Raw genomic sequence first — 23811 nt, forward strand, 5'->3', positions numbered from 1 at the left:
CGGAAGTGCCTGGCGCGGGGGCCGCCGGGACGGCTCCGCCCCTCCCCGGGTGGCCAGCCGGCGTCCCGTTGGGCGCCACGCGGGGTCAGCGCGGGGTCAGCGTGGGGTCAGAGGGCCAGGCGCGCTGCGGTTCCGCCGGCTCTTCGGCTCCCCGGCTCCGCGGCCCGGCCGGGCGGGCGCAAGTAAGTCGAGTAGGGCGAGCGGAGCTGGGCCCGGGCCCGGCGGCCGGTCCGCAGTCTGTCCGCGCCGCCCTCCACCCGCACCCATGCGCCCCGCCTCTGAGAGGCGCCCGCGGCGGGCCGGGTGCGAGGCGGGCGGCTCGCGGGGAGACCCGAGCGGAGCGAAGCCCGAGGGGAGCCCGGGCTGGGGAGCGAGGGCCGCGCTCGGGGTGAAGCGGGGCGGGACGGGCCGCCTTTTGCCTGCGAGCGGAGCGCCCTGGCCGGGCCGGGAGTGGGAGCGAGGGCGCCGGGAGCTCCGGGCCAAGGCGGGAGCAGTTGCGGAGGCGAAGGCGGCGGCGGCAGTGCCGGGCTGAGGGGAGGCGGGTCAGGAGGAGCCCAGCTCAGGGGTCCAGCTCTGAGCGGTCAAGCGGGCAGACAGACCCTCTGCCCGTTGAGGGGCGCTGGGGAGGCGTGGTGCGGGCCGGTTCGCCCGTGACCGATCTCGGGTTCCCAGGGCAGGATGTACACGCTGCTGTCAGGCCTGTACAAGTACATGTTCCAGAAGGATGAGTACTGCATTCTGATCTTGGGTCTGGACAACGCCGGGAAGACGGTACGTGCGGTCCCGTGTCAACACCCCTACTCCCCCGCTGCCCCATGGTCCTGTTGGTTTTATGCTTTTAGCTGCATGTTCTGTACCCATACAGGATCTGAACTCCGCTTAAGACCATGGGACAGTTACCGCTAGCTGCTTTAAAAGCAAAACGTTGTTTTGTTTTGTTTCAGTTTAGAGGAATAGGCCCAAGTAGGGGTATTTGTGAAGCAGCCATGAGAAGTCTCTCAGTTCTCACGTCACCCCTCTCTCTGTCTCTCCCTTTAGACCTTCTTGGAGCAGTCAAAGACCCGGTTCAACAAGAACTACAAGGGGATGAGTCTGTCCAAAATCACTACCACTGTGGGCCTAAACAGTAAGGAGGTCCTTTACGGCTGTGGGTTTGGGGGGCAGAACCCTGAGGATGCTGCAGTGTACGGAGGCCGAGGGTGAGGCCACTGCTCCGGCTCCCACTGGCCCCAGCATCGCGGAGCGCCGGCACCGCCTGGTCCTCCTGGGAGGGCTGGGAGCCCGTGTGTCAGGGACCAAGGCCACAGCCTCATCTGTCTCCTTTTCTTCCCAGTCGGCACTGTGGACTTTGGAAAGGCCCGCCTCATGTTCTGGGACTTAGGGGGGCAGGAGGAGCTGCAGTCTTTGTGGGACAAGGTAAGGTGGGCGGATGCCACATCGACTCCCTGGCCTGCCTGTCGTGCCATCTCTCTAGTTGGCACCGTGGTCTCTTCCTGCCTTTCCTCAGAAGGCCTGGGACTCCCCTTCTTTTCTTCCTGTTGGCGGCTTCCGTCACCCACTTGGTTCCTGAGGCTCGCCTCCATCCCAGTTCCCAAGTCACTCCCCCCAAGAGCAGAGACAAACTCGGTTCCTTTTGGCTTAGAGATTTTGTTGCTGATCAGAACAGGACGAGATGAAGAATGGTCAAGGAGCAGACCTGGGGGAGACGCAACGCCTGTTTGGTGCTCAGGTGCAGCACCGGGGCCTGAGTCTCCCCTACTGGGTCCTCCCTCAGTCCTAGCTTAGGGCCTGTCCTCCATGGTGGCCCCTTCCCCATCAGGGGAGGGTGTCCTCCACGGCCCACAGCACGTGTCTCCTCTTTCGAGGTAGGTTTGAAGCGTTTCTGAGACCTCGAGACTGGAGTCGGTGTTCAGCTCAGCCTGTGCCAGGCACCGGGGTCCAGCAGAGAACAGGGCAGGACAAGCCTCTTCCCTCAGCCCCCTCCCAATGGATTGACGTGGCGGGTTGGGTACAGCCTAGTGCCAGGGGCACTCTGACAAGCTCAGACAAGCTCACCCTGATTCTGGGGGCAAATGTGCCCATCCCAGCACTTGCCGGTGGCTTGCATGCCCTGGTCTTGATTTCTGGTTTGACCCCAGCAGCACGTACCTGGTCACTTTTTCCTTTTTCCTCCCAAAGTGTCCCCCTCGTCCTGACCTCCAGCCAAGAGGACAGGTTCCATCCTGCGGCCAGAAGGTCACTGACAGACCTCCTGTGGCCATTTAAGTTGGACCAAGGCAGACCCAAGCTAGGGGCTGTCTGTGCAAACTCTAGACTCACGCGGGGAGTGTGAGACAGGTCCTGATATTCTGTCGTAGGCAAGGGTCTCGGGGGCAGATGCTGCGGCAGAGGTTGGGGTGCAAGTGTATGGGGGGGGATGCAGGCCTGGGCAGGGGTGGGGTCATCTCAGATGCTGCCCCATGTCGGGCCAAGCTGGCTGGGACTCCATCCCTGTGGCAGGTCACCACGGTGGGCTGCCCTGGGCAGCTGTGACATGGTCAGATGGCTCTTTATGGGTCAGAATGGGTCTTACAGGAGCCAACAAGGGGATCTGCACTGGGTGCACTGCTTGTCACGGCAGCCAGGCCACGGCCGGTGACAGGTGCACCTGCACACACACGCCTCTGGTTGGGGACTGGCTTCTCCTGAGGGGAAACTGGGTTGGTCGTGCCCCCCCATCCCCCCACCAGCTTCCATGTCTGTTGGTGGCGTGGCCTCGTTGCCTCATCACGAGGGGCTGAGCCCCGATCGCTGAGCCTGCCGTCTCGGAGGGACCCTGGGCTGCTCGCGTGCTCTGTGACTCAGGTGGAGTGGGTGCCCTGCCGCCTGCCTACGGCGTCAGGTGCCCCTGCCAGGGTGGGCGCCCTGCTGGCCCCTGTGAGCAGGTAGCATGGAGGTGACCACACCCCTAACCCCAGCTCTGAGTCACCAGGAGGGGTGGAAAGTGGGGCTTCTGCTCCCGCTCTGGATCTGAGCCGCTGTCGTGGGGCCTGCCCCCCACCCCCGTGCCATCCGGCATGGTCCGGTGGGTCTTCACTCGCGTGTCCACTACTGTCCGTCCACCCACACCTCCACTCGTGCCGCACACTGCTGCCCACGGGTCTGTGCGCGTGCCAGCCTCAGGCCAGGTCTGTGGACCAAGCAGACCCCCTGGCGCCCTGCCACAGGGGTGACTTCTGGCCTCTGTCCCTCCAGGCCACAGCCGAGAGCCCTCCAGCGCGAGGCCACAGGTGACACCACCATCAGGGTCTGGGCACGGCGGTTGCCGCGGGCTCAGGGCAGCCCCTTGCCCTCCAGGTTGGGCTCACGCTAAGCCCCAGGGGTGCCGCCCCTATCCCTGCCGCTGCTGCCTGGCCGTCACGCGATGCCCGAGGGCGTGGCGGTGGACCTGGGCCCGTCTGCCGGGGCCCGGTTGCACATGGGTTGAAGTCCCCTGCCACCACAGGGGCCCCAGGGGCAGAGCAGTGATTCCCTCACTGACTCGCTGCAAACCCCACGCTGTCCCCTCCTGCCTCGGAGGCCTCCACGGTTGGGCCGCAGCTCCTGGCCCTGCGTCACCCAGCAGGCTGGCCAGAGAGGCCCCGGGTGTAGGACATGTGGTCTGCAGACCCAGAGGCCACCCGTGTCGGGCTTCCTTCTCTGTAGCGAGTGCAGGTACAAAGGCTTGACTTGTACTGGGGGGGGCGGGGACAAGTTGGCGTCATGCCCTGTGGGACATGTGCGTGTTCCCGGTTCTTGGGATCACGCTGGGCAGGAGCTGGAGTGCGCGTGGGGGCGTCACCCGCTCTGCCAGTGTGGGCATTTCTGTACTCTTTTCTGAGCGGAACAAAAGGCTGACTTGCCAGGCCCGTTTCGTGTGTCTGTCCTTTCCCAGGGGTGCTGCCGTTCACCCCCCATAGCTCTCCCCATACCCCGGGCTCTGGTGGTTTTAAGTGTCGGGGTGGCTCCTATGTGGCCGCTGCTGGGAGGGAACCCAGGGCCAGCCACCCTCCCGGCCCCGGTCCAGCCTGCAGAGCTCCGAGCTCGCTGGCGCTGGCTCAGGTGTTGGTTCTGTCCTGCACAGGGGGCAGAGCTGCTGTGAATGTTCCGGACTCGCCCCTCGGCGGGCTTTCCGTGGCTTCCCGACGGCAAGCCGCCGCTGCCCCCACCCCCAGGCCTGCTGAGACCCCAAGCCCCAGCCTTCCTCCTCCGGCTGCCGTCAGGCCAGCAGGTGTGGGTGGGTCCTAAGAGCGGAGGCTGAAGCGGTGTTCGGAGCACAGCACCCGGCAAGTGGGTGAGGGAGGTGGCCACCCCGGCCCGGGGGGTCTGGGGCGCCTCTCCACTCTGCCCTCCCTCCCCACCCCCAGGAAGCACCCCAGAAGGGTCTTCCAGCTGGGGGCTGCCTCAAGGTGGCCGGGTGCCCGCGGCTCAGCACCCCGTTCTGCTCCCGCCCAGTACTACGCGGAGTGCCACGGCGTCATCTACGTCATCGACTCCACGGATGAGGAGCGGCTGTCCGAGTCCAAGCGAGCATTCGGTGTGTGCGGCTGGCCAGGCTGCCTCCAGAGCTGGGCTGGGTGGGGGAGGGGGAGGGCGCCAGGTCAGGAGGGCCCCGCTGAGTGCGTCCACGCCTCTAGGGGGTCCATGAGGGCCTGGGGACCTCTGGGCAGAGGCGGACAAAGGGCGCTCACTGCCTCCTCTCTGCTCGCCCCAGAGAAGATGGTCACAAGCGAGGCGCTGGACGGTGTCCCCATCCTGGTGCTGGCCAACAAGCAGGACATTGAGGTGAGCCCCTGGGCCCAGTGGGCCCCACTCCCGGGGGACAGGGCGCCTCTCCCAGGGGAGGGCTGCTGCCTTCCTCAGACACCAGGGCATGGCTGCCCTGGGGGCAGAGCCGCCCCCCCCCCCCCGCCAGGCTTCTGGCCGCAGTGCTGCCAGTGGGAGCCTCCTGCTGGGCAGACCCAGGTGAAAGAAAGCTCTGGAAAGAAGATGCAGAGGGACCAGGGTGGGAGTCAGCCCTGACCCCGACCTGTCTGCTGCCCTTGAGCACAGCAGCTGTGCTGGCCTCATCCCCTGGGACCACTGACCACTGGTGGTGCAGAGCCATCCGCGTGGAGGGGGCCCTGAGCACTGCTTCCCTGTAGACCTTCCCTGACACCTGCTCCCCTGAGGCGGCTCGCCAGGCAGGACCCCTCCTGGACGGAGTAGCCCCGGGGTGCCCCCTGCAGCTCTAGGAGCTGCCCTGGGGCCGGGCCTGAGCCTGATCCTCGCAGCCTCGCCTCCCCCAGACTTGCCTCTCCATCCCCGACATCAAGACTGTGTTCAGCGACTGCGCCTCCAAGATCGGCAGGCGCGACTGCCTGACCCAGGCCTGCTCGGCCCTCACGGGGTGAGTGGGGCTTGCCCTGGGCGCCGGGGGCCACGGCTGGCCCCGCCTCACACCCACTGTCTCCACAGTAAGGGGGTGCGCGAGGGCATCGAGTGGATGGTGAAGTGCGTCGTGCGGAACGTGCACCGGCCGCCGCGGCAGCGGGACATCACATAGGCGCAGCCGGCCCAGGGCGCCCGCCGCTCGTCCTGAAGAGCTCCTGCTGATTCCGCCGCTGATCCCCCCGGGGGCTGGGTTGGCTTTGCCTTGTGGTGGTTCTACTTGCTTTGTTTTTCTTCTAAGACAAACTTTTCTCTGTATCCAGAAAAGCGTAGGCATCCGGAGGCTTCTTCTGCCGAGGGGAACTGGGGTGGCAGGGACCCCACCAGACCCTCACATCGGGCCTGGGCCCCGCCCCCAAGGCCCAGTTTTGGGGTCCCGGGGTGAGGCCTTGGCAGGCCACCACTCCCTTTGGAGCTGCTGCTCCAGCAGGCCTGCTGGCCTGGACCCTCGTGGGGCCTTGTGGGGCAGCTGCTTGGAACTGGGTTTTTCCAGAGGTGTGGGGCCTTTCACAGTGCCCAGGGCTACATCGTGCCCACGGAGGGGGCCGGGGGGCCATGGCTGTCCTCAGCCTCTGTCCCCTCTGATCCTGGAGGCGGACTGGGGGGCTGGTGTCAGCTTCAGGAAGACCTGGGCTTGCCTCCGTCCCTGTCCTGATGCAGCCTCAGGACAGGGCAGGGGAGACCTGCCTGGGAGGCTGTGTGCCCCCTCCACTGGCCCAGCCACCTTGTTTTGATCCCCAGCAAGGACGGTAAAGCTAGGCGGTTGTGCTGGGAGTGGGCATCACCCCACCCCCCACCCCCCGCAAGCCTGCCTGCCACCCACCTAGGATGACCACAGTTACCACCTCTGGGGTGGGCTGGTGGTGTGCTGGGCCTGCGCTTCCAGCTGGCGGTGAAGGGCGGGGTCCCCCTCAGGGCTGGGGTGAGCCATCTGGAAAGCCCTTTCCAGGCCTGTATCCAGGAGCAGAGGCCCTCCAGGCAAGACTGGTCCTCAGGACCCTCCCACACGGCCCCTGCAGGAGCTGCCAACCCCCCATGAGCCTAGCTGTGGGTGAAATAAAGACAGTTGGAGTGGCTCCTGTCCACTGTTCCTCCAGAGGCCTGGTGGCTTCGTGTCTGAGGGTCACAGTCCCAGCTGCTCTCCCCGATGGGGCCCAGGAGGAGATGCTGGGAAAGGGATGAGTCAGGGCTGGGGCTGGGGACCAGCTGCAGGTGATGTGAGTCATGGGGGAGTGGGGGGCTGTGACTCTGCCTCCCCTGGGGCCCTTCCTGGGGGTCAGGCAGGGGGTTCCGGGGCTGGCAGGGGGCTGCCAGGCCAGGACTGGGAGTTCCCCTGGATTGGTGAGTCAAGCCGTCATCCAAACCTGCCCCAGAAGGGAAAAGCGACATTTCCCAGAAAGCGAGTGAGACACGCTGTCCTACCGGGAGGTCTTGGCCGGTCCCTTGCTGGGAAATCCCCTGCTGCTTTGAGGGTGGAGCCCAAAGGACGGGTAACGAGGGGGACACTTCTCCTGGTGCCCCAGGACACACGGGCTGGCGTGTTGACCATTCCGGGCTGGCTTCTGTTCCACGGTGAGAGCCCAGGGACTGGGCAATCCTCCCTCCACACCATCCTAACCACTGAGAGCACAACTGGGGTGGGGAGGATCACGCAGTGAGGCCTGGGGACGACTGCCACCCGCTGTCCCCGTCTCCCACAACCCTTCCCCCATCGAGGGTCCGTCCCAGTCGGGGTGGGGAGGGGGGGAAGGCAGCAGGCCGCGCCCGGGCAGCCTGCCCAGGTGTGTCCCCTGCGAGATGTGCCCACTGCGCGCTGGCCAGACACCACACTCGTTTGCCAATCGGCTTTATGAAAAATAAATTTAACGCCACAAGAGACGGGTCCAAAGCCTCCTTAGGTGCGACTTGCGGGCCGCCCATGCGGGGGGCTCGGGCCGGGAGCGAATAAATAACGGGGAGAGTGCTCAGCGCGTGCGGAGGAAACGCTCGCGGACGCTGCGCTCCAGCCCGCACAACCTGGCCGCGCGCAGCGCCCGCAGCAGCCGCGCCCCCAGCGTCCCGGGCCGCGCCTCTCGGAGCTCCGTGAGCTGCAGCCACAGCCTCCGCCGCAGCGCCGCGCGGTCCTCCCTTTGCGGCGGCGGCGGCGGACTCCGCGCCCTGGGGCCCGCAAGCGCCTGCTGCAGCCGCTGGAGCCTCCTGGGAGAGATGTCCTGGAAAGCTACGAAGTCGACCACGGCGCGCTGGCACTCCTCGGTCCCTGCGGGAGAGAGGGGTGAGGGCGTACCCGACTAGCTGCCACCGCGCCGTGAGCGTCCCTCCGCGTTCTGGAGGGACAGGACCGAGGGATCCCCGCGCACTAACGAGTGGATGAGGCGGGAGCCGTGCTGGAGGAGCCGGGGCGACCGCGGGAAACTCGGCCGGCAAGGAGGCGGGGCTCGTGGGCCGATGCCGGGGGTGGGATGCGACGTGAAGGGGACCCGCCACGTTCGCTGCCGTTCCCTCCCGCAAGCCATTTAAGCCCTCGAAGCCTGCTTCCCAAGGTCGGCGGGAAACGGCATCACCCGCCAGCGCTGACGCCCTCAGCCAACGGCATCCCCTAGGCTGTCCCCACCGCACTTCCGGAAGCCCTTCCCAGGAGCCCACCGAGGCCTCCGCGCCCCCCGTCCCGCTCACCCGGTGCCCCCGGCTCCAGCGAGCCGAGCGGGAAGCCCGTGCATTTGGTGCACAGGGCATCATGGAACGGGGAGCCGGGCACGTTGACGGCCAGGCCCAGGGCCGTGCAGTTGCGGTGGGGCTGGCACCGCTCCGAGCTCGAGCTGCTGGCGGAGAAGGTGCCCGGGGAGCACGGTTGGCACTGCGTGTTCTGGCTGGAGGTGCCTGAGGACGAACGCGGAGGCCGGCGTCAGGAGAGCCGAGTTGGCTCCGTTCGGCGGAGGGCCCGGCGCCGCGGCCCCGCCCTGCACCCACCGGGGGCGACCACGCCTGCGCCGGGCGGGCAGGGCTCGTGCTCCAGGCAGAAGCCGGCGTGCGCGAAGAAGCCGGGGCGACAGCGGCAGGCGCGGTTGTGGGTGGCCCCGCACGGCCGCGCCTCCTCCTCGCGCTCCCCGCAGATGACGTTGCAGTATCGGCAGCGCTCCAGGTAGTTCCAGAACTGCGTGTAGTGGCGCGGCGGGCACGCGCCGCACGTCGTGGGGTTGTCCCGGCCGCAAGGTCGCTGCACGAAGGTGCCCGGGGGGCACTTGTCGCACGCCAGCCACTCCCCCGTCTCCGCGTCCCGCCTCGGGTAGGTCGGCGCGCCCGCCGCCGTCCCCCGCGCCGCAAGCGCCAGCAGCAGGGCCGGCAGCGGCCACAACAGGGGCCTCATGGTCTCGCTGGAGTTGCAGCGGCCTCCGGGGCCGCGTCCTATAAGGGCTGGCTTGGCCACGCCCCCGCGGAGCCCCGCCCCGCCTGAGGGGAGCGGTCGGCCACCTGGGGGCCCAGGCTTTGACCTCTCCCTCCGCAGAGCCCAGTGCCAGGGCGGTCCCGTGCAGGCCACCAGCACCACGAGCAGCTCCTGACCCCGTTACCAGGCCTGGCAACCGGCGGGTGGAGGGGGTAGCAGCTCCTGCTCTGAACAAACCAGGTGCGAGGGAGGCTGCCCAGGCGCCTCCTTCCTTCCAGGCTCCCCCACCCCACCACCGAGGCCGGGCCACACAGACGGCTTCCCAGCAGTGCCGGCAGCTTTATTAGAACCCTGGCCCCTGAGGAACAAGCAGGTCCCTGGAAGGTCCCCGGGACAGAAGGTGCAGGGCTCCCCTCCTTCCTGCTGGGGCTCCACCCACAGGCTGGCGGTCAGGGAAGTTCTGGGGAAGCACCTTCCAGTGGACCCACCCCAGACCCCAAGGTGGCCTCGGGGCCTCTCACAGGGGGCCCAGATCCTGCAGCCATCTCAGGGGGCTCCCCACGGACACTGGACTGGCCTCCCCGTCAGGTGCGCTCTCGGCCAAGGGGTTTCTGGTATCAGGCCTGGCCCACCCACAGCCGACAAGCAAGTGTCCAGGCTGCGCCCCAGGCAGGGGCGGCCTCAGCCTCCGCAGACCCTGTAGCGCCCAGAGGATCTCAACGTTCACTGGGGCTCCGGCCAGAAGACCTGCGTGAGGCTCTGCTTTCTGGTGGCAGCATGGCAGGCCGGGCACGTCCTAGAGACCTGTGGAGAGAAGGCGCTGGACACACCTTCCCAGACCCCACTGCCCACCCCAGCCCCTCAGCCCACCATGTGGGGCAACGCCCAGCAGGCCACGTCCACAGGGGACAGGGCCGGGTCCACAGGGTCTGGCTGCCGACCTGGAGGTGCTGTCGCCAACAGGCCCGGCAGCAGTGGAAGTCGCAGGAGGGGCACTGGAAGGGGACCACGTCCTCCGCCCTGCAGCCAGGACACACCAAGCCCACTGCAAGGGGGCTGACGTGAGCGCCACAGGCCTGCTCGGGCTGGGCCCCCACTCCCAATGGTCCCTGCAGCCCCTCCCACGAGACCTACCCCACTCGGACTGTGCCTGCCCACAGGGGGCACTGGGGGGCCGGCTGGGAGCCCCCGCCCCCCGAGCCGGCCTCTGCGTAAGGAAGGAGAAGCTCTTGCTCTGGGTCTTCCCGGGGGGTTTCTCTGGCAGTGAGGGGCCTGGAAACAGGAGGGAGCGAGTCCGAGGGGTGCCTGGCACTTCCCTGCTGCCCACCTGCCCACCCTGCCAGGGCTGAGGGGGGCTGTGGCAACAGGGCGGCAGGAGCACCAGGCAGGCGGCCCTACCTGTCCCGCGAGCCTCACAGACGAGGTCAGAAGGCGCAGCAGGGCTCCCCTCCCAGGGTCCTGGAGCCTGGGTGCCCAGGTCCACACACGTCTGCCGGAAGCGCTGCTTGTGGTGAGGGCGCACGAACATGCTGAACCCTGCTGGGAGCGCGGAGCATCGCTCAGGCGTGGCCCTGCCGCCCACCCCACTGCCCGCCCCCACCCGCCCCCCACGCGGGCCACTTGCTCTGCAGCAGGGTCAGGTCCTCAGGCTTGGCGGTGGTGAGTGAGGCCACCACAGCCACCACCTTCTCGAAGTCGTCATCCTGCTTGTAAGTGGTCAGCGCCGCCAGGAGCTGGCTGTAGCCTGTGGCCCCCAGGGCCCGGTGGGCATCTGCCAGGTAGGCACTCACAGCGGGCGGGTGCTTCTTTGCTCCGGGGGCTCCGGACCCCTCAGGAGGCCGGCGGCTGGGGTCTCCTGGTGGGAAGGTAACACATCTCAGTCCACCAGCTTCCCAGCAAATCACATTGGCCTCCCCTGCTCTGGGGGCACAGAACCACAGCGGCTCCCAGGAGACTCCTCCCCGCCAGGGTCTTCCCTCTGCTCCTGGCTCTGGTCCAAAGCCTCTTCAGGGACCAGGTACCTGCAGGGAGCAGCCCGGAGGCCAGGTGGGGCCGGCCCTGGTTCAGGTGTTCGCGGGGGTCCAGCTGCCTGGCTGCACCCTGGGACACGGTCAGCTTGGGGTCAGGCTCCCTCCTTCCTGAAGAAACACGGAGACAAGGAGGCGCCCAGCTGGTCCCTGAGGGTCCAGAGCATGACCAGGGAGGGGACGGGTCTGTCCAAGGGGAGACCGGGCCTCAAACTCTCCTCAGACAACCGCTGGAGGCCCCCAACAGGAGGGAGCAGGCAGGCCTCCTCCCCTGCCTTAAACGGGGGGCAGGAAAGTGGGGGGCAGGCACAAGGACACCCCAGTCCAGAAGGGAGCAGAAGGTTGACTTAGGCAGGAATCTCCAACCCCAGGGGCCCCGTGATTCCCGTCCTTGGGGAAGTCTCATCCAGAGATGGGCTCTTCCTTAATAAATGGGGACAGCAACTCCCAGGCTCTAGACGTGCAGGGCCCACTCCAGGTAAAGACGGGGGTGGACGGGGCTCCAGGACCCCTGTGCATACACGACTCCCCAGGCGCAGGTCCTCCTCGGAGGCCCGGGCCATGTGTGTTCTGGGGGCCCACACCTCCCCAAAGTGGGGCCCCCCGCAGGGATCTGTCAGCCTCAGGAACAGGGAAGCTGGGCCACATGAAGACCCACTCCAAGGGCCAGGTGCCACCCACCCTCAGGGTCTGAGTTTGAGGGTCCCACCCAGGCAGGGCCCGCCTCACCGCTGGGGTCCAGGGCCGGTCGTGCTCCCTGCCTCCAGGGAAGGCCATGCTCGGGCCGGGAGCTGCAGCCTCGGCCCGTCAGTTGGCAGCAGACCTCCTCAAACTGCTGCTTGTGGTGGGGCCGCACGAACTGATAGAAGCCTGTGGGGAGGGGCGGGGTCTGGGCCTGCAGCCACCACACGGGGTCCCCACCGACACCTCTGCAGGTCAACCGGGGACCCTGGTGGCCCCCAGGCTGGGACCCTCAAGTGGGCAGCCTCTACTGGCCAAGGCACCTCGGAGCAGGCTGTGCTTCTTGGGGTCCTCGGCAAAGAGGGGGCCAAGGTGAGCGGCCAGGGCCGCGAGGTCATCGGTGCTCTTGTACTCCCGCAGGGCCCGGGTAAAGGTGTCGAAGCTGGCCTGGCTCAGCGCCTGCTTCACGGCTGCCATGAACAGCTTGGCCCTGCCTGTGTCCGCGCCGGCTTCTGGCCCCTCCTGCGACACACAGCCGGTGCCCGTCAGGAGGCGCCAACGCTCCCCATCTGCGGGGGCAGCGAGCTGCCGTCAGGGGCTGCTGGGGAGGATGCTTAGCTGGCCTGGCCCAGCTGGCAGGGGACCCCCCGGCTAGCTTCAGCTTAGATGGCCAGGCCCGCTGAGCACCGCAGAGGCAGAGTGCAGGCTGGCGGTGCCTCCTCTGCTGAGGTCCCGGTGCCCACGGCAGGGGACACTTCTCAACACGCCAGGACTTCAAACAGCCCCGTGCCCTATTTGTGCTGCACACCCCAGCCCTGATCCCGGACCCTCGAAAAGGACCCTCCAGGCTCCCAGGCTGCCCCCCAGCTCGGCCCTCAGAGGCCCAGGCCCCTGGCACCTAGGCCACTTCCTCAGTGTCAGTCCCCCGGGCACCACCTGGTTCTTCCCAGAAGCCAAGGGTGGCGGACAGAGGCACTGGCATTTGGGGCTTTCCGGAGCTTCTAGGATGTAACTCAGCTGCTCTTAACTGCTTTCATCCGAGGCTGGGAACGCCACGTGCCTCACACGCAGGCACCTCACCAGCCACGTTCGTGCCAACAGCCCAGCCTGACCTGGGCCAGGGGAGCCAGCCCGGCTGCAGGCCCCACACCAGACCTGCCAAAGGGCCAGGCCTGGCTCCTGCCCAGCTGGGAAGACAGCACCTTCTGTGGATGGAGCCCACGGGCCTGCGTGGACCCGACCACCCCACCAAAAAGCAACACAAAACGAAAGGCCCAAATCTGCCAGGTGTGCAGGACTCCAAAGTGTGGAGGGTCTGCCCTGAGGGGGGCGCACTGCCCAGGGACCCCAGTAAGGGGGAGTAGACGTGAGGCAGGCGGTGGCACTGCAGCAAAGGGCTCATGGGAACCCCATACTGGTTCTGAGAGCTGAGTGGAGGTGAGATGTTCTCACAGTAAAATATCAAAGCAGAAGAGGGACGGGATCAGAGCAGGCCAGGCCCTGGCACAGCATGAGCCTGGCGGGTGGAGGGTGACAGTGGGATCCGCAGAACAAGCAGCTCGTCTGTGAGGAAGTGAATCCAGCCAAACACCGGTGGTGGGGTTGGTGCGGGCCCTGGGTCTGCTGCCCTCCCTCCACCCCTGCACCCACCCTCAGGCCTGGCTGCCCCCTCCCCTGGGCCACGGCTCCAGCCGGCACACCTGCAGAGCGCCTGCAGAACCTGTCCCCCAGCAGGGACAGCTGAGTCAGGCCACTGGGCAGGTTTGGCCCGCTCACACCTCACACCACCCTGAGCCACACCGGCTGAGGCACCCACCAAACTTCCACCGTCTGCAGGTCGTCCACATACCGGGCCGCCGACCAGCCTGACCTTCCTCCGCCTGCCACGCTGCTCCTCCGCTGGCCTCTTCTCACGAGGGCCCCACGGGGCGGAGTGGCGGGGGGCCTGAGGGCGACACAGGTGTGTCCCACAGGCCCTCAGGGCCCTGAAGCCCTGACACTGCCCTGGGCGGCAGGGCGGGAGAAGTACCCTCGGCCCCTTGCAGGGAACCAAGTGTGAGAGCAGGTCCCGGGCAGCAGCGTGGCAGTAACTGAAGGGCACCGGCGGGAAGGGACGAGAAACACGAGTGGGGCAGCTGCGCCCTGGGCCTAGAGGGCGGGACAGCAGGGGGCGGGCACTGACGCCCGGCGGGAAGTGGGGAGCTTCAGGTCAGCTGGGGAATTATGGGCTTCTGGACAAAGGCCCCAGGGCAGAAGGTCCTGCCCACAGCTCAGGCTCCCAGAAAGGGCCAGGCTCGGGCACAGCAGGAGCGGGAAGTGAGCGGACCATGTCCAGCACGGGGGTGTGTTGGGGGCCCAGCTGAGGGCTGGGGGCTGTGCTGGGGCGGGGCATGCATACAGCACCACCACGCATCTGCTGAAACCCCCCTGCCCTCCCGACCAGCAGGTGTGCAGGGGTGAGCACGGTGGTGCCTGAGCCCAGGTGGGCCGAGCCATCCGTGTCCCCCCCCAGGGAGCCCGGCCCCCGCACCTCCTCCTCCGCGGGCAGGGCCTCGTCCCCAGGCCCCTCGGCCAGCTGCTCGCTGTGTTCCAGGGCGGCCAACAGCCCCACGGGCCTCCGCCGGGCCTGGACGGCTTCCTGCTGGTACTCCACACAAAGGCTGCCCTCGGCGTCCCCGGCGACCAGCAAGCCTGCGGGAGCACGCGTGGGTGACGAAGTCCACCACCGCCTGCTGGGCACTCTAGTCGTCGGCCCCAGCGTGCCACCAGCCTGCGGGAGGTGCCTCGCCCTCCACCCTGTGGGGCCCCAACCGGCCGTGTCGCCCAGCCACACGCACCCGTGTGTCTGCGCCTCAGGCTAGGGACGTGCACATCCAGACTTGTGGCCTTCCTGGTGCGGAGGGGGCCGGGTGACACGGCCACCGAGGCAGTGCCTTCTCCTTCGCCCAGACTCGGAGCAGCAGCTCGGGGGACCAGCATGGGCATCTAGATGTTCACAGGAGGTTGTGGAGGTCCCGCCCTGCTCCTTCCCCTGGGCGGGACACGAGGGTACAGCCAGCTAGCGCTAAGACTCACGGTTCTCTGAGCGATGCGGAAGAACTGGGCCACATCTCGGATGACGTGGCCGAAGCTGTCGTACACCTTGACGTGGGGACGCACCCAGGAGGGCAGCTGGGCTCTGGCGTCCGCGGAGCTGAACCTGCAGGGCGGTGGGGCCGTCAGCCCGGGAGCCCCGCCTGCCCCGGAGCCCAGCTCCCTGGCAGACTCACCAGAGGGAAGAGCCGGTGTCCGGGGGCAAGGGCTCTGGCCCGAGAGCACCGGCGGGGAGGGGGTGGGGGGAGGGCGGGCCTGCACCTGTGGTCGCAGAGGAAGACAGCCCCGTAGTCATGGCGATGCCGGATCACCCGCCCAATGGCCTGGTTCACAGCCCTGGATGCCTGCTGCCGGTACCAGTCGTGCCCGGAGAGGAACTGCAGGGCCAGGGCGGGGGGCTGCCTCAGCCACGGGGGCTTGAGCACCACCTGCCCACCCTCAGCCGCACAGCCTCTCACCTGGTCCCGGGCCCCATTCTGGCCCTTCATCTCATCCAGGAACTGCATCTTGAGGACAACCCGGGGGTCCATGCGGGGCGGGTATGGGAGGCCCGTGACGATCACTCCACGGCCATTCGCATCTGCGAAGTCCAGCCCCTCGCTGGCCTGGGAGGCAGCGGGCACTCTTTTCCCCCATCTGCCTCCACTCAAGCCCAAGACCTTCCCTAAGGGCCCACCCATGCCTGGGCCCTCACAGCCCCACGGCCCCCAGGATGGGCAGGGTGGGAGAGACCTCCAACTTCGAACCAGGCTGTACCTGGGGTCCACCGCTCCCAGAATCCCACAACCAACTTCTTTTTCTCAGCACCTCCTCCGGCCCACCTGCCCACTGCCCATGCGTGGGCCCCAATGCCCAGCCTAGGACCCGAGGGCCGGCCCTACAGGACCAGCAGGGCCACACCCTCCTGTGTCTGCTGGACATGGGGCCTGAGGGAGGTGACCAGCCTCTCCTGCCCACGGTGCGGCCCCCCTCAGGCACAGGTTCCAGGCGGGGATAAGGAGCCAGGTGTGTGGGACCTGGACCTCAGAGGCCTCACCTTCCCCCGGCACACAGCCAGGAAGGTGGCCCCACTGGACCCGGGGGCGGCGACTCTCGTGTAGAAAGCCTCCATCACCTGGAAGGGGAGGCTGGTCAGCCCGGCCTGGCCCCTCGCCTCCTTGAGCAAGACCCCAGAAATCACCCTGCAAGACGAAGCACCGTCCGAGCCAGGAGGCAGGCCAGCAGGGCTGCAGCAGCACCTTTGTGGCATGGGCTCCCAGGCTGACCCGGAGCCAGCACCCAGTGCCTGCCTGCCGTACCCAGAACACCCAGGGGCCCCGGGGCTGGGGGGTGGGCGCAGACCTGCTGCCATCGTCCCCAAGCCCAAACTTCCTAAAAGGCCAGCAGGATCTTGGCCACACACACCCTGGGGCTGCCAGGGGGAGGGAGCCCCGGTGACCCAGACCTCAGAGAAGCCTCCTTTGGTCCTCGGCTCCACGAACAGGGGCTTCAGGGCCTCCAGCTTCCTGGCAAAGTCGCGGGCCTACGGGAGGAGGCAGAGAGGGAATGCCCGTCACGCCTTCTCAAAGACACGCGGCCCAGCCCTGCCAGACCCTTGGCTGTTTGGGGCTCCCTCCCGCCCCCAGAAGACACTGCAAGGAGGGACTCACCCGCCAGAACTCCAGGCTTTTCTCCATGACGGGGTAGGAAGGGAAGAAGACCAGGAGCCCATGCGGGACCACACGGGCGATGTTGCCTGCAAGCACCGTGGCCAGCTCAGCAGCAGAGGACCCCTCCAGCCCCAGGAAGACCAGGCAGGACAGGGAGTGGAGCGGGGGCAGGCGACCTCGCAACAGGGCAGGGGCCCAGGAATGGACAGCATGGGCACTCACCCAGTGCCTTCCCCAGGGACGACAAGCACTCGTCAGAGAACCTGCAAGGAACCGGGGGGCTGTTGCCATGAGGGGCCTGGCACTCGGCCACCCGCCTCACCCGCCAGGCCCCCTACCGTTTGTCAAAGGCGGAGCTCAGCTGGGCTCCGTCGGGGCCTTTAGGGACAATCCCCACCCAGATCTGGTGCTTGTCGATGACGTGTGGGTTCTCCAGGCAGACTGGGAAAGGGCTGGAGGGAGGCAGGGGGTGGCCCCTGTGAGATCCTGAACCCCCAGCACCCCGGCAGCCCAGGGCGGGGGGCTGGCTTCGGGAGCCCCCCCGGGGGGGGGCCAAGGGTCAGCACTTACATCTGCATCTCCTGGGTGAAGGAGGACACGGGGGCCAGTGTGCCGCTGGTGAGGATGAGGGTACGGACGCCCTGGTGGACCAGCTCACGCATGCTGTGGCCAGGGCTGAAGCACCAGTAGCTCAGCACCTTCCCTGCGGGGGGCGGGGGCACGTGTGTGAGGCCCAAGCCGCCTGCCCAGCAGCCATCGTGTGTCCCCCAAGGCGGTGCTGGGCCCTGGGGCCCAGGTGCACAAGTCTTCCCCGGGGGTCCTGCCCGCCCTCCCGCGGGGTCCCAGGAGCAGGAAGCAGACCAGAGAAGCCCACCAGCATCCTGGCACCGGGGGAGGGGGACGCTGAAGTCACTTCCAGAGAGGTCAGCCTACCCCAGCCCTAGATGTCCTTGTGGCTCAGTGAGGAGCCGGCCTCCCCGTGCCTGTACTCCGGGTGGGACTGCAGAAGAGGGAGGGGCAGAGGCCCACAGCCCCTGGAGGCAGGAAGCCACGGGCGACCTCCTACACACGTCCTGCCCAGCCAGGGAGGATGCCAGAACACGGCCTGCAGGCAGACACGCCAGCCCTCCCATGCGCTCCCAGTGGCTCCGGAAACAGGAGATGGAATAGCACAAGCGGATGCTCAAACTGTGACTCTCGGGTCAAGACCACGTCACAGGTCAGCAGGGACACTTCCCACAAAAGAGCAAACCACTTTCTGGGACCAGAGAAGCCTTTCCAACTTCTGGGATGGGACCTGCCCCTCAGTGGGGAGGATGGAAGCGCGGCTCTGAGTCCACAGTGTCCTGGGCCAGCCCTGCACCAGCAAGGACAGGAGTGACCATGGAGGACACTGGGGAGCCAGGAGCCCGGTCTCGGGGCGCTCTGGCTTCTCTGTCCAGCGGGGGTCTGAGGGCCAACCCCCGTGGAAACTCCAGGCAGGCCCCGGGCCGCCGGGCCCTCGGAGGTCTCTCACTTTGACAGCTCTGACTCTTAGAGGGCAGGTGGGGAATCACCTGGAGAAGGCTGGACCGACAGGCGGCCGGGAGCCCATAGCTGGACGGGGCACCGCCCCAGGGGGAGCATGTCGCAGCCACCTGAGGTGCCGTACCTTGCTTTCTGGCTGCCGTGGCGTTCCAGGCATCTGACCGCTGAGCCATCCTCCGGTGACCAGCATCAGGGTGGATGTGCACCTGGAGAGGTGGAATGGATAGGTGTCCTAGGCCCCACTCGGGAGCCCCCATCCTGGAGGCAGCCCCACCTTGTGAGACCGTGGCCTGGGAGCTCCCCATCCAGGAAGCAGACCCACCTTGTAGGACTGACACCCCGGCCCCACCACAGCACTGGGGCCACCTTCAGCAGGGTCCACGCCAAACACGATCTGAACAGCAGAGATGAGGGAAAAAGTCAGCAGGACACATTAGAGGCTGCCACTCCTGCTGAGTCCCTCCCACACAGGACAGATGGACACTCAGGGCACAGCCACCACCTGCCCCTGCTGCCAAGCCAACAGCGTCCCTGGGGCAGGACCCCAGGCTAAGGAGCCGGAGCTGCCTGTCCCCTCCCCTCAGGGGCCCCGCGCACTAGAGACACAGCCGCCCTGCAGGCCCCTCCTCGGCAGCCAGTCCAAGGCTGTCACGGGGACCGAGTCCAGGTCAGCAGCCCGCCCTCTCCGCTCTCCCCTAGGGATGGGTCAGGGGATAGGGGAAAGGAACCCCGTTTACATGGAGAAGTAATAGGATGAAATTAATCCCTAAGTACAATAAGCAGAATTGTACTCTTAGCCAATGCAACGAGCCAAGAAAAAACCACAAGAGAGATAAACATGGGGGCAGAAGATACAACACACTAGCCGTTACAAACAGGCCCATCTACTTAGAAAATCCAGAAAACCAAACAACAAACTTTTAGAACTGAAAACTTAGTAAGATAGCTTCACACAAGACCAACAAATAAAAGTCAACACTTTCCTTGCACACAAGCACCAGTGAGTTAAAAAGACCCCTTTCACAACAGCAACAAGAGGTATGTAACACTGGAGATAAAGAGACAGACGGCACCTCCTCCGGAACAGTCTGGGAGGTCGCCCTGGGGAACAGAGCCCCGGCTCTCCCCACAACAGCCCGGAAGTCCAAGGCATCCCGGCCAAAGCCCAAGAGGCTCCTCACAGAAAGGGAACACTCTGACTCTGACACTCGGCTGGTAGAAACAAGGCCAAGACACGTTCAGGAGGGACGGCGTGTTCCACAGCCCCGTGTCTTCACGTCACTCCCAGGCGCCTTCTGCTGGGTTAGAGGCTGAGGCTGAGGCCACGACTTCTACCCGGTGTCCGTGAAAACAGAGAAGACCGGCACCACCAGCACCCATGGGCAGGAGCCTCACCCACCAAATCTTCCTACAAACAGGAAAGGCCTTGGAAGCCCGGATCAGCAGCCTGTTCTCAGCAAACTCCTGCCAGGCCCAGGGGATGTGGGCGCATGGCCGGGAGGAGCAGCGGGCACCCCATGGCCCTGCATGTGAGGGCCCAGAAGCACGGCCTGCGGGTACAGTGCAGCCTGTGAGGAGTAAGTTCCAAGGGCGAGAGGAGCTTCGAGAACCACTTTCCTCGTCCAGACGGCAAAACACCTGGCCTCGCGATTCACCAAAGTGTCCGCCTGCAAGGGCGGAACCACACACACTGGACCTGATCCTGGAGTGGAGGCCACACCGCCTGGTGAGGCCACTCTGGGGCCATGGCTTCCCCTGCAAACCCCTGCACTGTGGCCCCAGAGCGGCCCTCACATCTCAAGGGATGGCCAGGAGTTGCAGACAGCGGTGTGGCTGCCCTGTGTCCGAGTGCCAGACACGGGTGGGCGGCGGGGAGGAGGTGGCAGGCACGGGTGCAGCTGTAGCCCTGGGGGAGCCCGCTGCAGCCCCCCTCCCCGGCTTGGGCTCTGCTGCCTGCCCACGGCTGGCTCTGCACTCCACCCTGGGGGCTCCGTCCCAACTGTGAGGCGGGGATGGGGCTGGAAGAGCAGCCGGGGTCACGGAGAAGAAGGAACATTCTAGCGTGGCATCCTGCAAGCCTGGGCTCTGCCCCCCTCCTTCCATCACTTCCGGCCGGGGCAGCGAGCGTCCCAGGCCTCTGCCCCCCGGGCGGTGACCCACCAGTACTGCTGGGTCTCCAGGGAGTCCCGAGCCCCAGCTGTGGCGCCCCGGCCCTGCCCTGGAGGCCCTGTCCCTTCCAGGCGGGCCCTCCCTCTGTGGTGCCCTCTGCCCATCCTCCCGCCCTCCTCAAGGGTCCCTGCAGCTGAACAGGCCGGCAGGGCGGCGCACCCTCGCTTCCGGGCCTGCACGGTCCCTCCCTGCTCCATACTCTCTGGAACCCGAACACCACTAACCCCATTGGGTTGGAATTTCCCTTAGCAGCTGCTCTAAGCAGCCCCTGGCGGGTGACTCAGCTTCCTCTGCTGCCCAAGCTGCCTACGGGCCATACTCGCTCACCAGCCTGTCATGTCCCCTCCAGCTGGAGGAAGTGTGACCCAGCAGGTGCTCACCCCACATCCCATCATGATGAGCACCTGTGAGTGCGGTCAGGGGCCCCGGGGATGCCGCCCTGCGCAGGCCGACCGCAGGCCTGGCGGGCAGTGTGGAAGGTGTCGTGTAGCCGTGGAAGCACCGCGAGGGGTGGGGAGAGACAAGGAGGGGGCGACAGAGTGACGCGCTGCAGGGCAGGTCACCCAGGGCCTCGAGCCCACTGAGCCTGTCTGCAGCCAGGCGCACCCCACTGTAACCCCGTGCAGCGTGCGCAGCCACGCACGTGCCACACGGGGCCTCGGGTGCCCCGGTTTCCCCAGGACCAAGAGCCGCCGAGGGGCCTCTGCAGAAAGGCCCAGCGAGGAGGCCCCGCGAGGCGCAGGAGGGGCTGGAGTGCCCGGAACCTTCAGACTGGCCCTCAGCGGCCAGCTGGGCAGCCACGCAGCCAAAGGAAGGCAGGCCCTGGTCTGTCCACTTGAGCTGAGGAAGCGGCTCAGCTGGGCCCGAGGAGGACAGCTGGACACACGGGACGGCACGTCAGGGGCAGGAAGTGGTCACATCCAGAGGCCCTGAGGCGTGTGACAGCTCCCCTGGTCGCCTGGCCTGGGGAAAGTGGGGTCTGCACGTGGCAGAGGAGGGGCTCGGTGAGCCCTGGAGGCTGCCCCTACCCCCAAGCGGATCCCAAAGCCCAGATTGAGGCCGGCCTGGCCCAGAGGACCTGCAGACCACCCACTGACTCCAAACACCAGCCCCAGGCCCCACCTAGTGGGCGTCGACGGGACACACTCACCCCTCGTCTCAACACCCTCTGGGCGAGGCTGGCCCAGCAACGCAACAGGGGTTGGGGGACAGAGTCCATGCCCCCCACTCCAATACGGGCTTCTGCATTAACTTTCCCCTGAAACGCTGTGTCAGCGAGAAACTGGAGAACAGGCGGCAGCTGGCTGGGCAGGAGCCGCTGGGCCTGTCTGAAAACTGGAGGGACCTGCCAGACTCTCACCCTAGGCGCCCCGCCCCCGCCTGGCCCCGCCCCCGCCGGGCCCCGCCCTCAAGGCCTGCGGCGGTGCTGGGGCGAGAGGAAACCAGCCCTGCAGCGCGGACTTGAAGCGTGTGCTGGGGGAGCCTCGTCCTTCCCCGCGTCTAGAATCTACCGCAGCTCTGCAGAAGGAAGCCCCGCCAGCTTCCACCGGGAAAGGAAAGGAGGTACCACATCCTCGTGGCGGCGGTCCCCACCTGGATGATGTCTGCCAGCTTCTGCAGCCCTGCCGTGTTGGTGAACAGCCCGGCACCTGTAGGGGCAGCGGGTGCTGACCGTCCACTGGGCTCTCTCCAGCTGAGGGGCCCTCAGAGGGCAGCTCTCCCTGTCTTCCCAGTGGGTCTCCCGCGGGTCAGTGGGACAAGCGCGGCTCTGCAGCCAGATAAGGCTGGGGCTGCCCAGAGCCCAGGAGCCTGGCAAGGCTGGGCGCCCCCCGTCAGACCAGAGGGCTCCGTGGCACAGCCTCTGGAAAGCGGGCCCATGGAAGCCCTCTGGGCAGAAACAGAGCACAGGAGGTTTGGGGGAGAGGGTGGTGGGGCCCACAGCTCACTGCCCCACCCACGCCCCTCACCGCTCTTTCCTAAAAGGGGCTGAACAGGGAAGACCGCTCTTTACAGGACACACGCCACCAAACATGCTAAGATCTCAACATCCGAATCAGAAAGGCAGTTCCATCGGCCAAATTCCTGTCAGGCTGCGCCCTTGAGTAAGGAGTCAGCCACAGGGCACACGGTGGCCGGGGACTCACGTCCTGCCAGGTGTTGGATGATCTGGTCCAGGGAGTCAAGGATGCAGCCCTTGGTGTGAAACGTGATCTGGGCTTCGGCAAACAGCTCAAAGATGTAGCTACGAGGAAAGAGGCAGCTCAGGCCTGGCAGGAGATGAGGCTGCACTTTGGGAACCTAACAGCCAAAAGCATTTTAAGTTTCCTTCACCCAGAAACAAGCTCTGGGCCTCCGGGGAGGCCCAAACCTGGAGGTGAAAGGCCTCTCCCCTCAGGAGCCTCAGTGGGGAGGACAGTGGCCTGCAGGAACCCGGCGTACCCAGAACAAGGCCTGGGCTCGGGGCTCGGGCTCCGCATGGGGGCCAGGAGGAGGTCATCAGGGCCTCCCTGAGGTGGTGGCTCTGGGCAGGGCACCTAAAAGGCAGTTCTGGAGAGTCGGGAGGGAGGGTGGGCAGTGGAAGCTGCAGAGGAAGCCCTGTGGGTGTGGGAGCCAGGGAGGCGTCAGGGCCATTTGGGAAGCAACCGGGCCCTGTGAGGGCCTGAGCAGAGCGGAGCAGATGGGGCTCAGGGACAAGGCAGGCAGCCCAGCGCTCCAGAACATTCCCTGCCTCGACAGACCTGGGCCTGGGTCCCAGCGCAGCTGGCAGTGGTGCACCGAGGAGAGTGACACCTGCCCCAGGCCACCATCCCATGGGGAACAAACCCTGCGGCTCGGAGGCCTGTGGGACGTTCAGACGTTCCAGGTGACTTTTCGTCCTAACACAAGGTGGCACGGAGGCAGGTGCCTCGTTCTAAAAGGCAACTGCAGTGCAGACAGAGAGGTGAACCAGAGAAGAGGGTGGCAGTGCCGACACTCTCAATAACCAAACCCTCCCGGACCTCCAAGACGGAAAGACTCTCTGGATTTTGACCCAGTGACATTCCAGGCCACATGGGATGGAATGCTGCAGGGACAGAGCCCAGCACAGCCGCCTGCTAGGTCTCTCACCTCCCAGGCTTGGTGACGCCGCCGTCACCTCCAGGCAGCTCCACGGCGTCGATGGCCCCCTCCAGACGAAGCAGGATCGCTGTGGGGTTAGAGGCTCTCAGGGCGGGGCTGTGGGGGGCAGGCCACGGCAGGTGGGGGGAGGGGCACCTACTCTTCAGCTTCGCGAGGTCCTCCAGCTCCAAGTTCAGCCCTGGGCAAAGGAAAGCGCAAATGCACAAGTCTGCATCCTTCTAATTCCACCACCCCGTCCTAAGGAGCCAGGATGCTGGTGTGGAGGGCAAGACACTGACAGAAGAGGCTCTGAAACCCACACGGCTGGAACTTGACCTGGAAGCAGCAGCCTGAGCTGAGGGGGGCGGTCACCTTCAGAGAGACCCTGTGGCTATGCACATGGACATGGTTCTGAGCTACGTTTTCCTGGTGACCAATGGGCTCCGTTTTCCACGTGCACACTGGCCATCTGTGTGCCTCTCAAGAAACGTCTATTCATATCTTTCGCCCATTTTTCAATTGGGTTGGGTTGTCTTTTTGTTGAGTCGTTAAAAGGTTTCCTCCCTATTTTAGATACAAATCCTTTATCAGATATGTTATTTGCAAAAAATTCTTCCTGTTCTGTGGGATGTCTTTGCTTTGTTGATGGTGTCCTCTGACGCACAAACGTTTTTGATTTTGTTAAGTCCTGTTTATCTATTTTTTCTCTGGGTGCTTGTGCTGTTGGTGTTACTTC

At 66.1% G+C, this 23811-nt stretch overlaps 3 protein-coding genes across 7 annotated transcripts in view; 1 reads left to right on the forward strand and 2 right to left on the reverse strand.

Annotated features, from left to right (window-relative positions):
- The first annotated feature begins 33 nt into the window (after positions 1–33).
- Positions 34–6524, forward strand: ARFRP1 (ADP ribosylation factor related protein 1). Of its 3 annotated transcripts, none has more exons than XR_004478400.2 (8): positions 34–182; positions 673–771; positions 1039–1126; positions 1334–1416; positions 4474–4555; positions 4738–4803; positions 5307–5407; positions 5476–5600. XR_004478400.2 is itself a non-coding variant. In XM_004282359.4 (8 exons), the coding sequence occupies exons 2-8, from the start codon at positions 679–681 to the stop codon at positions 5561–5563; spliced, it is 606 nt and encodes a 201-aa protein (XP_004282407.1). In that variant the 5' UTR covers positions 34–182; positions 673–678; the 3' UTR covers positions 5564–6524. The 3 variants fall into 3 exon arrangements, 2 of the variants coding, with proteins under 2 accessions (XP_004282407.1, XP_012393094.1); XM_004282359.4 differs by having other exon boundaries at positions 4733–4803; positions 5476–6524; XM_012537640.3 differs by lacking the exon at positions 5307–5407 and having other exon boundaries at positions 5476–6524.
- A 754-nt stretch (positions 6525–7278) lies between these two features.
- On the reverse strand, positions 7279–9000 carry TNFRSF6B (TNF receptor superfamily member 6b). Its single transcript, XM_004282358.3, has 3 exons — positions 8416–9000; positions 8122–8325; positions 7279–7705 (listed from the first exon to the last, which is right to left on the reverse strand). The coding sequence occupies exons 1-3, from the start codon at positions 8810–8812 to the stop codon at positions 7413–7415; spliced, it is 894 nt and encodes a 297-aa protein (XP_004282406.1). The 5' UTR covers positions 8813–9000; the 3' UTR covers positions 7279–7412.
- Positions 9001–9154: 154 nt separating this feature from the next.
- The window catches only part of RTEL1 (regulator of telomere elongation helicase 1), a 28181-nt gene continuing 13524 nt past the window's right edge, over positions 9155–23811 (reverse strand). For 2 of the 3 annotated variants that reach the window (XR_007472319.1, XR_007472320.1), the window contains exons 10-33: positions 23236–23274; positions 23085–23163; positions 22121–22218; positions 21570–21625; positions 18130–18201; positions 17932–18013; positions 16851–16983; positions 16619–16732; positions 16503–16543; positions 16281–16366; positions 16076–16153; positions 15668–15745; positions 15090–15236; positions 14893–15008; positions 14614–14737; positions 14376–14523; positions 14069–14229; positions 13355–13483; positions 11862–12060; positions 11587–11727; positions 10852–10968; positions 10229–10685; positions 9772–9875; positions 9550–9634 (exon numbers count right to left, since the gene is read on the reverse strand). Coding sequence is in view for 1 of the 3 variants with exons in the window: in XM_033410316.2 (XP_033266207.1) it covers positions 9554–9634; positions 9772–9875; positions 9965–10102; positions 10229–10366; positions 10455–10685; positions 10852–10968; positions 11587–11727; positions 11862–12060; positions 13388–13483; positions 14069–14229; positions 14376–14523; positions 14614–14737; positions 14893–15008; positions 15090–15236; positions 15668–15745; positions 16076–16153; positions 16281–16366; positions 16503–16543; positions 16619–16732; positions 16851–16983; positions 17932–18013; positions 18130–18201; positions 21570–21625; positions 22121–22218; positions 23085–23163; positions 23236–23274 (2897 nt within the window). In the remaining 2 variants the exon portion in view is untranslated. Of the gene's footprint in view, positions 9635–9771; positions 9876–9964; positions 10103–10228; positions 10686–10851; positions 10969–11586; positions 11728–11861; positions 12061–13354; positions 13484–14068; positions 14230–14375; positions 14524–14613; positions 14738–14892; positions 15009–15089; positions 15237–15667; positions 15746–16075; positions 16154–16280; positions 16367–16502; positions 16544–16618; positions 16733–16850; positions 16984–17931; positions 18014–18129; positions 18202–21569; positions 21626–22120; positions 22219–23084; positions 23164–23235; positions 23275–23811 lie in introns of all 3 variants that reach the window. The other variant, XM_033410316.2, reaches the window with a different exon arrangement.

Source organism: Orcinus orca, chromosome 16 (genome assembly GCF_937001465.1).
Source record: "Orcinus orca chromosome 16, mOrcOrc1.1, whole genome shotgun sequence".
NCBI lineage: Eukaryota > Metazoa > Chordata > Mammalia > Artiodactyla > Delphinidae > Orcinus > Orcinus orca.

Bases quoted from the DNA above. Each gene is read 5' to 3' on its own strand.
- ARFRP1 (XM_004282359.4), top strand. From the start codon at position 679: ATGTACACGCTGCTGTCAGGCCTGTACAAGTACATGTTCCAGAAGGAT. The intron at 772-1,038 runs GTACGTGCGGTC...CTCTCCCTTTAG, and splicing joins TGGACAACGCCGGGAAGACG to ACCTTCTTGGAGCAGTCAAA. The intron at 4,804-5,306 runs GTGAGCCCCTGG...CGCCTCCCCCAG, and splicing joins CCAACAAGCAGGACATTGAG to ACTTGCCTCTCCATCCCCGA.
- TNFRSF6B (XM_004282358.3), bottom strand. From the start codon at position 8,812: ATGAGGCCCCTGTTGTGGCCGCTGCCGGCCCTGCTGCTGGCGCTTGCG. The intron at 8,326-8,415 runs GTGGGTGCAGGG...GTTCGTCCTCAG, and splicing joins CGCAGGCGTGGTCGCCCCCG to GCACCTCCAGCCAGAACACG. The intron at 7,706-8,121 runs GTGAGCGGGACG...TCTCTCCCGCAG, and splicing joins GCTGGAGCCGGGGGCACCGG to GGACCGAGGAGTGCCAGCGC.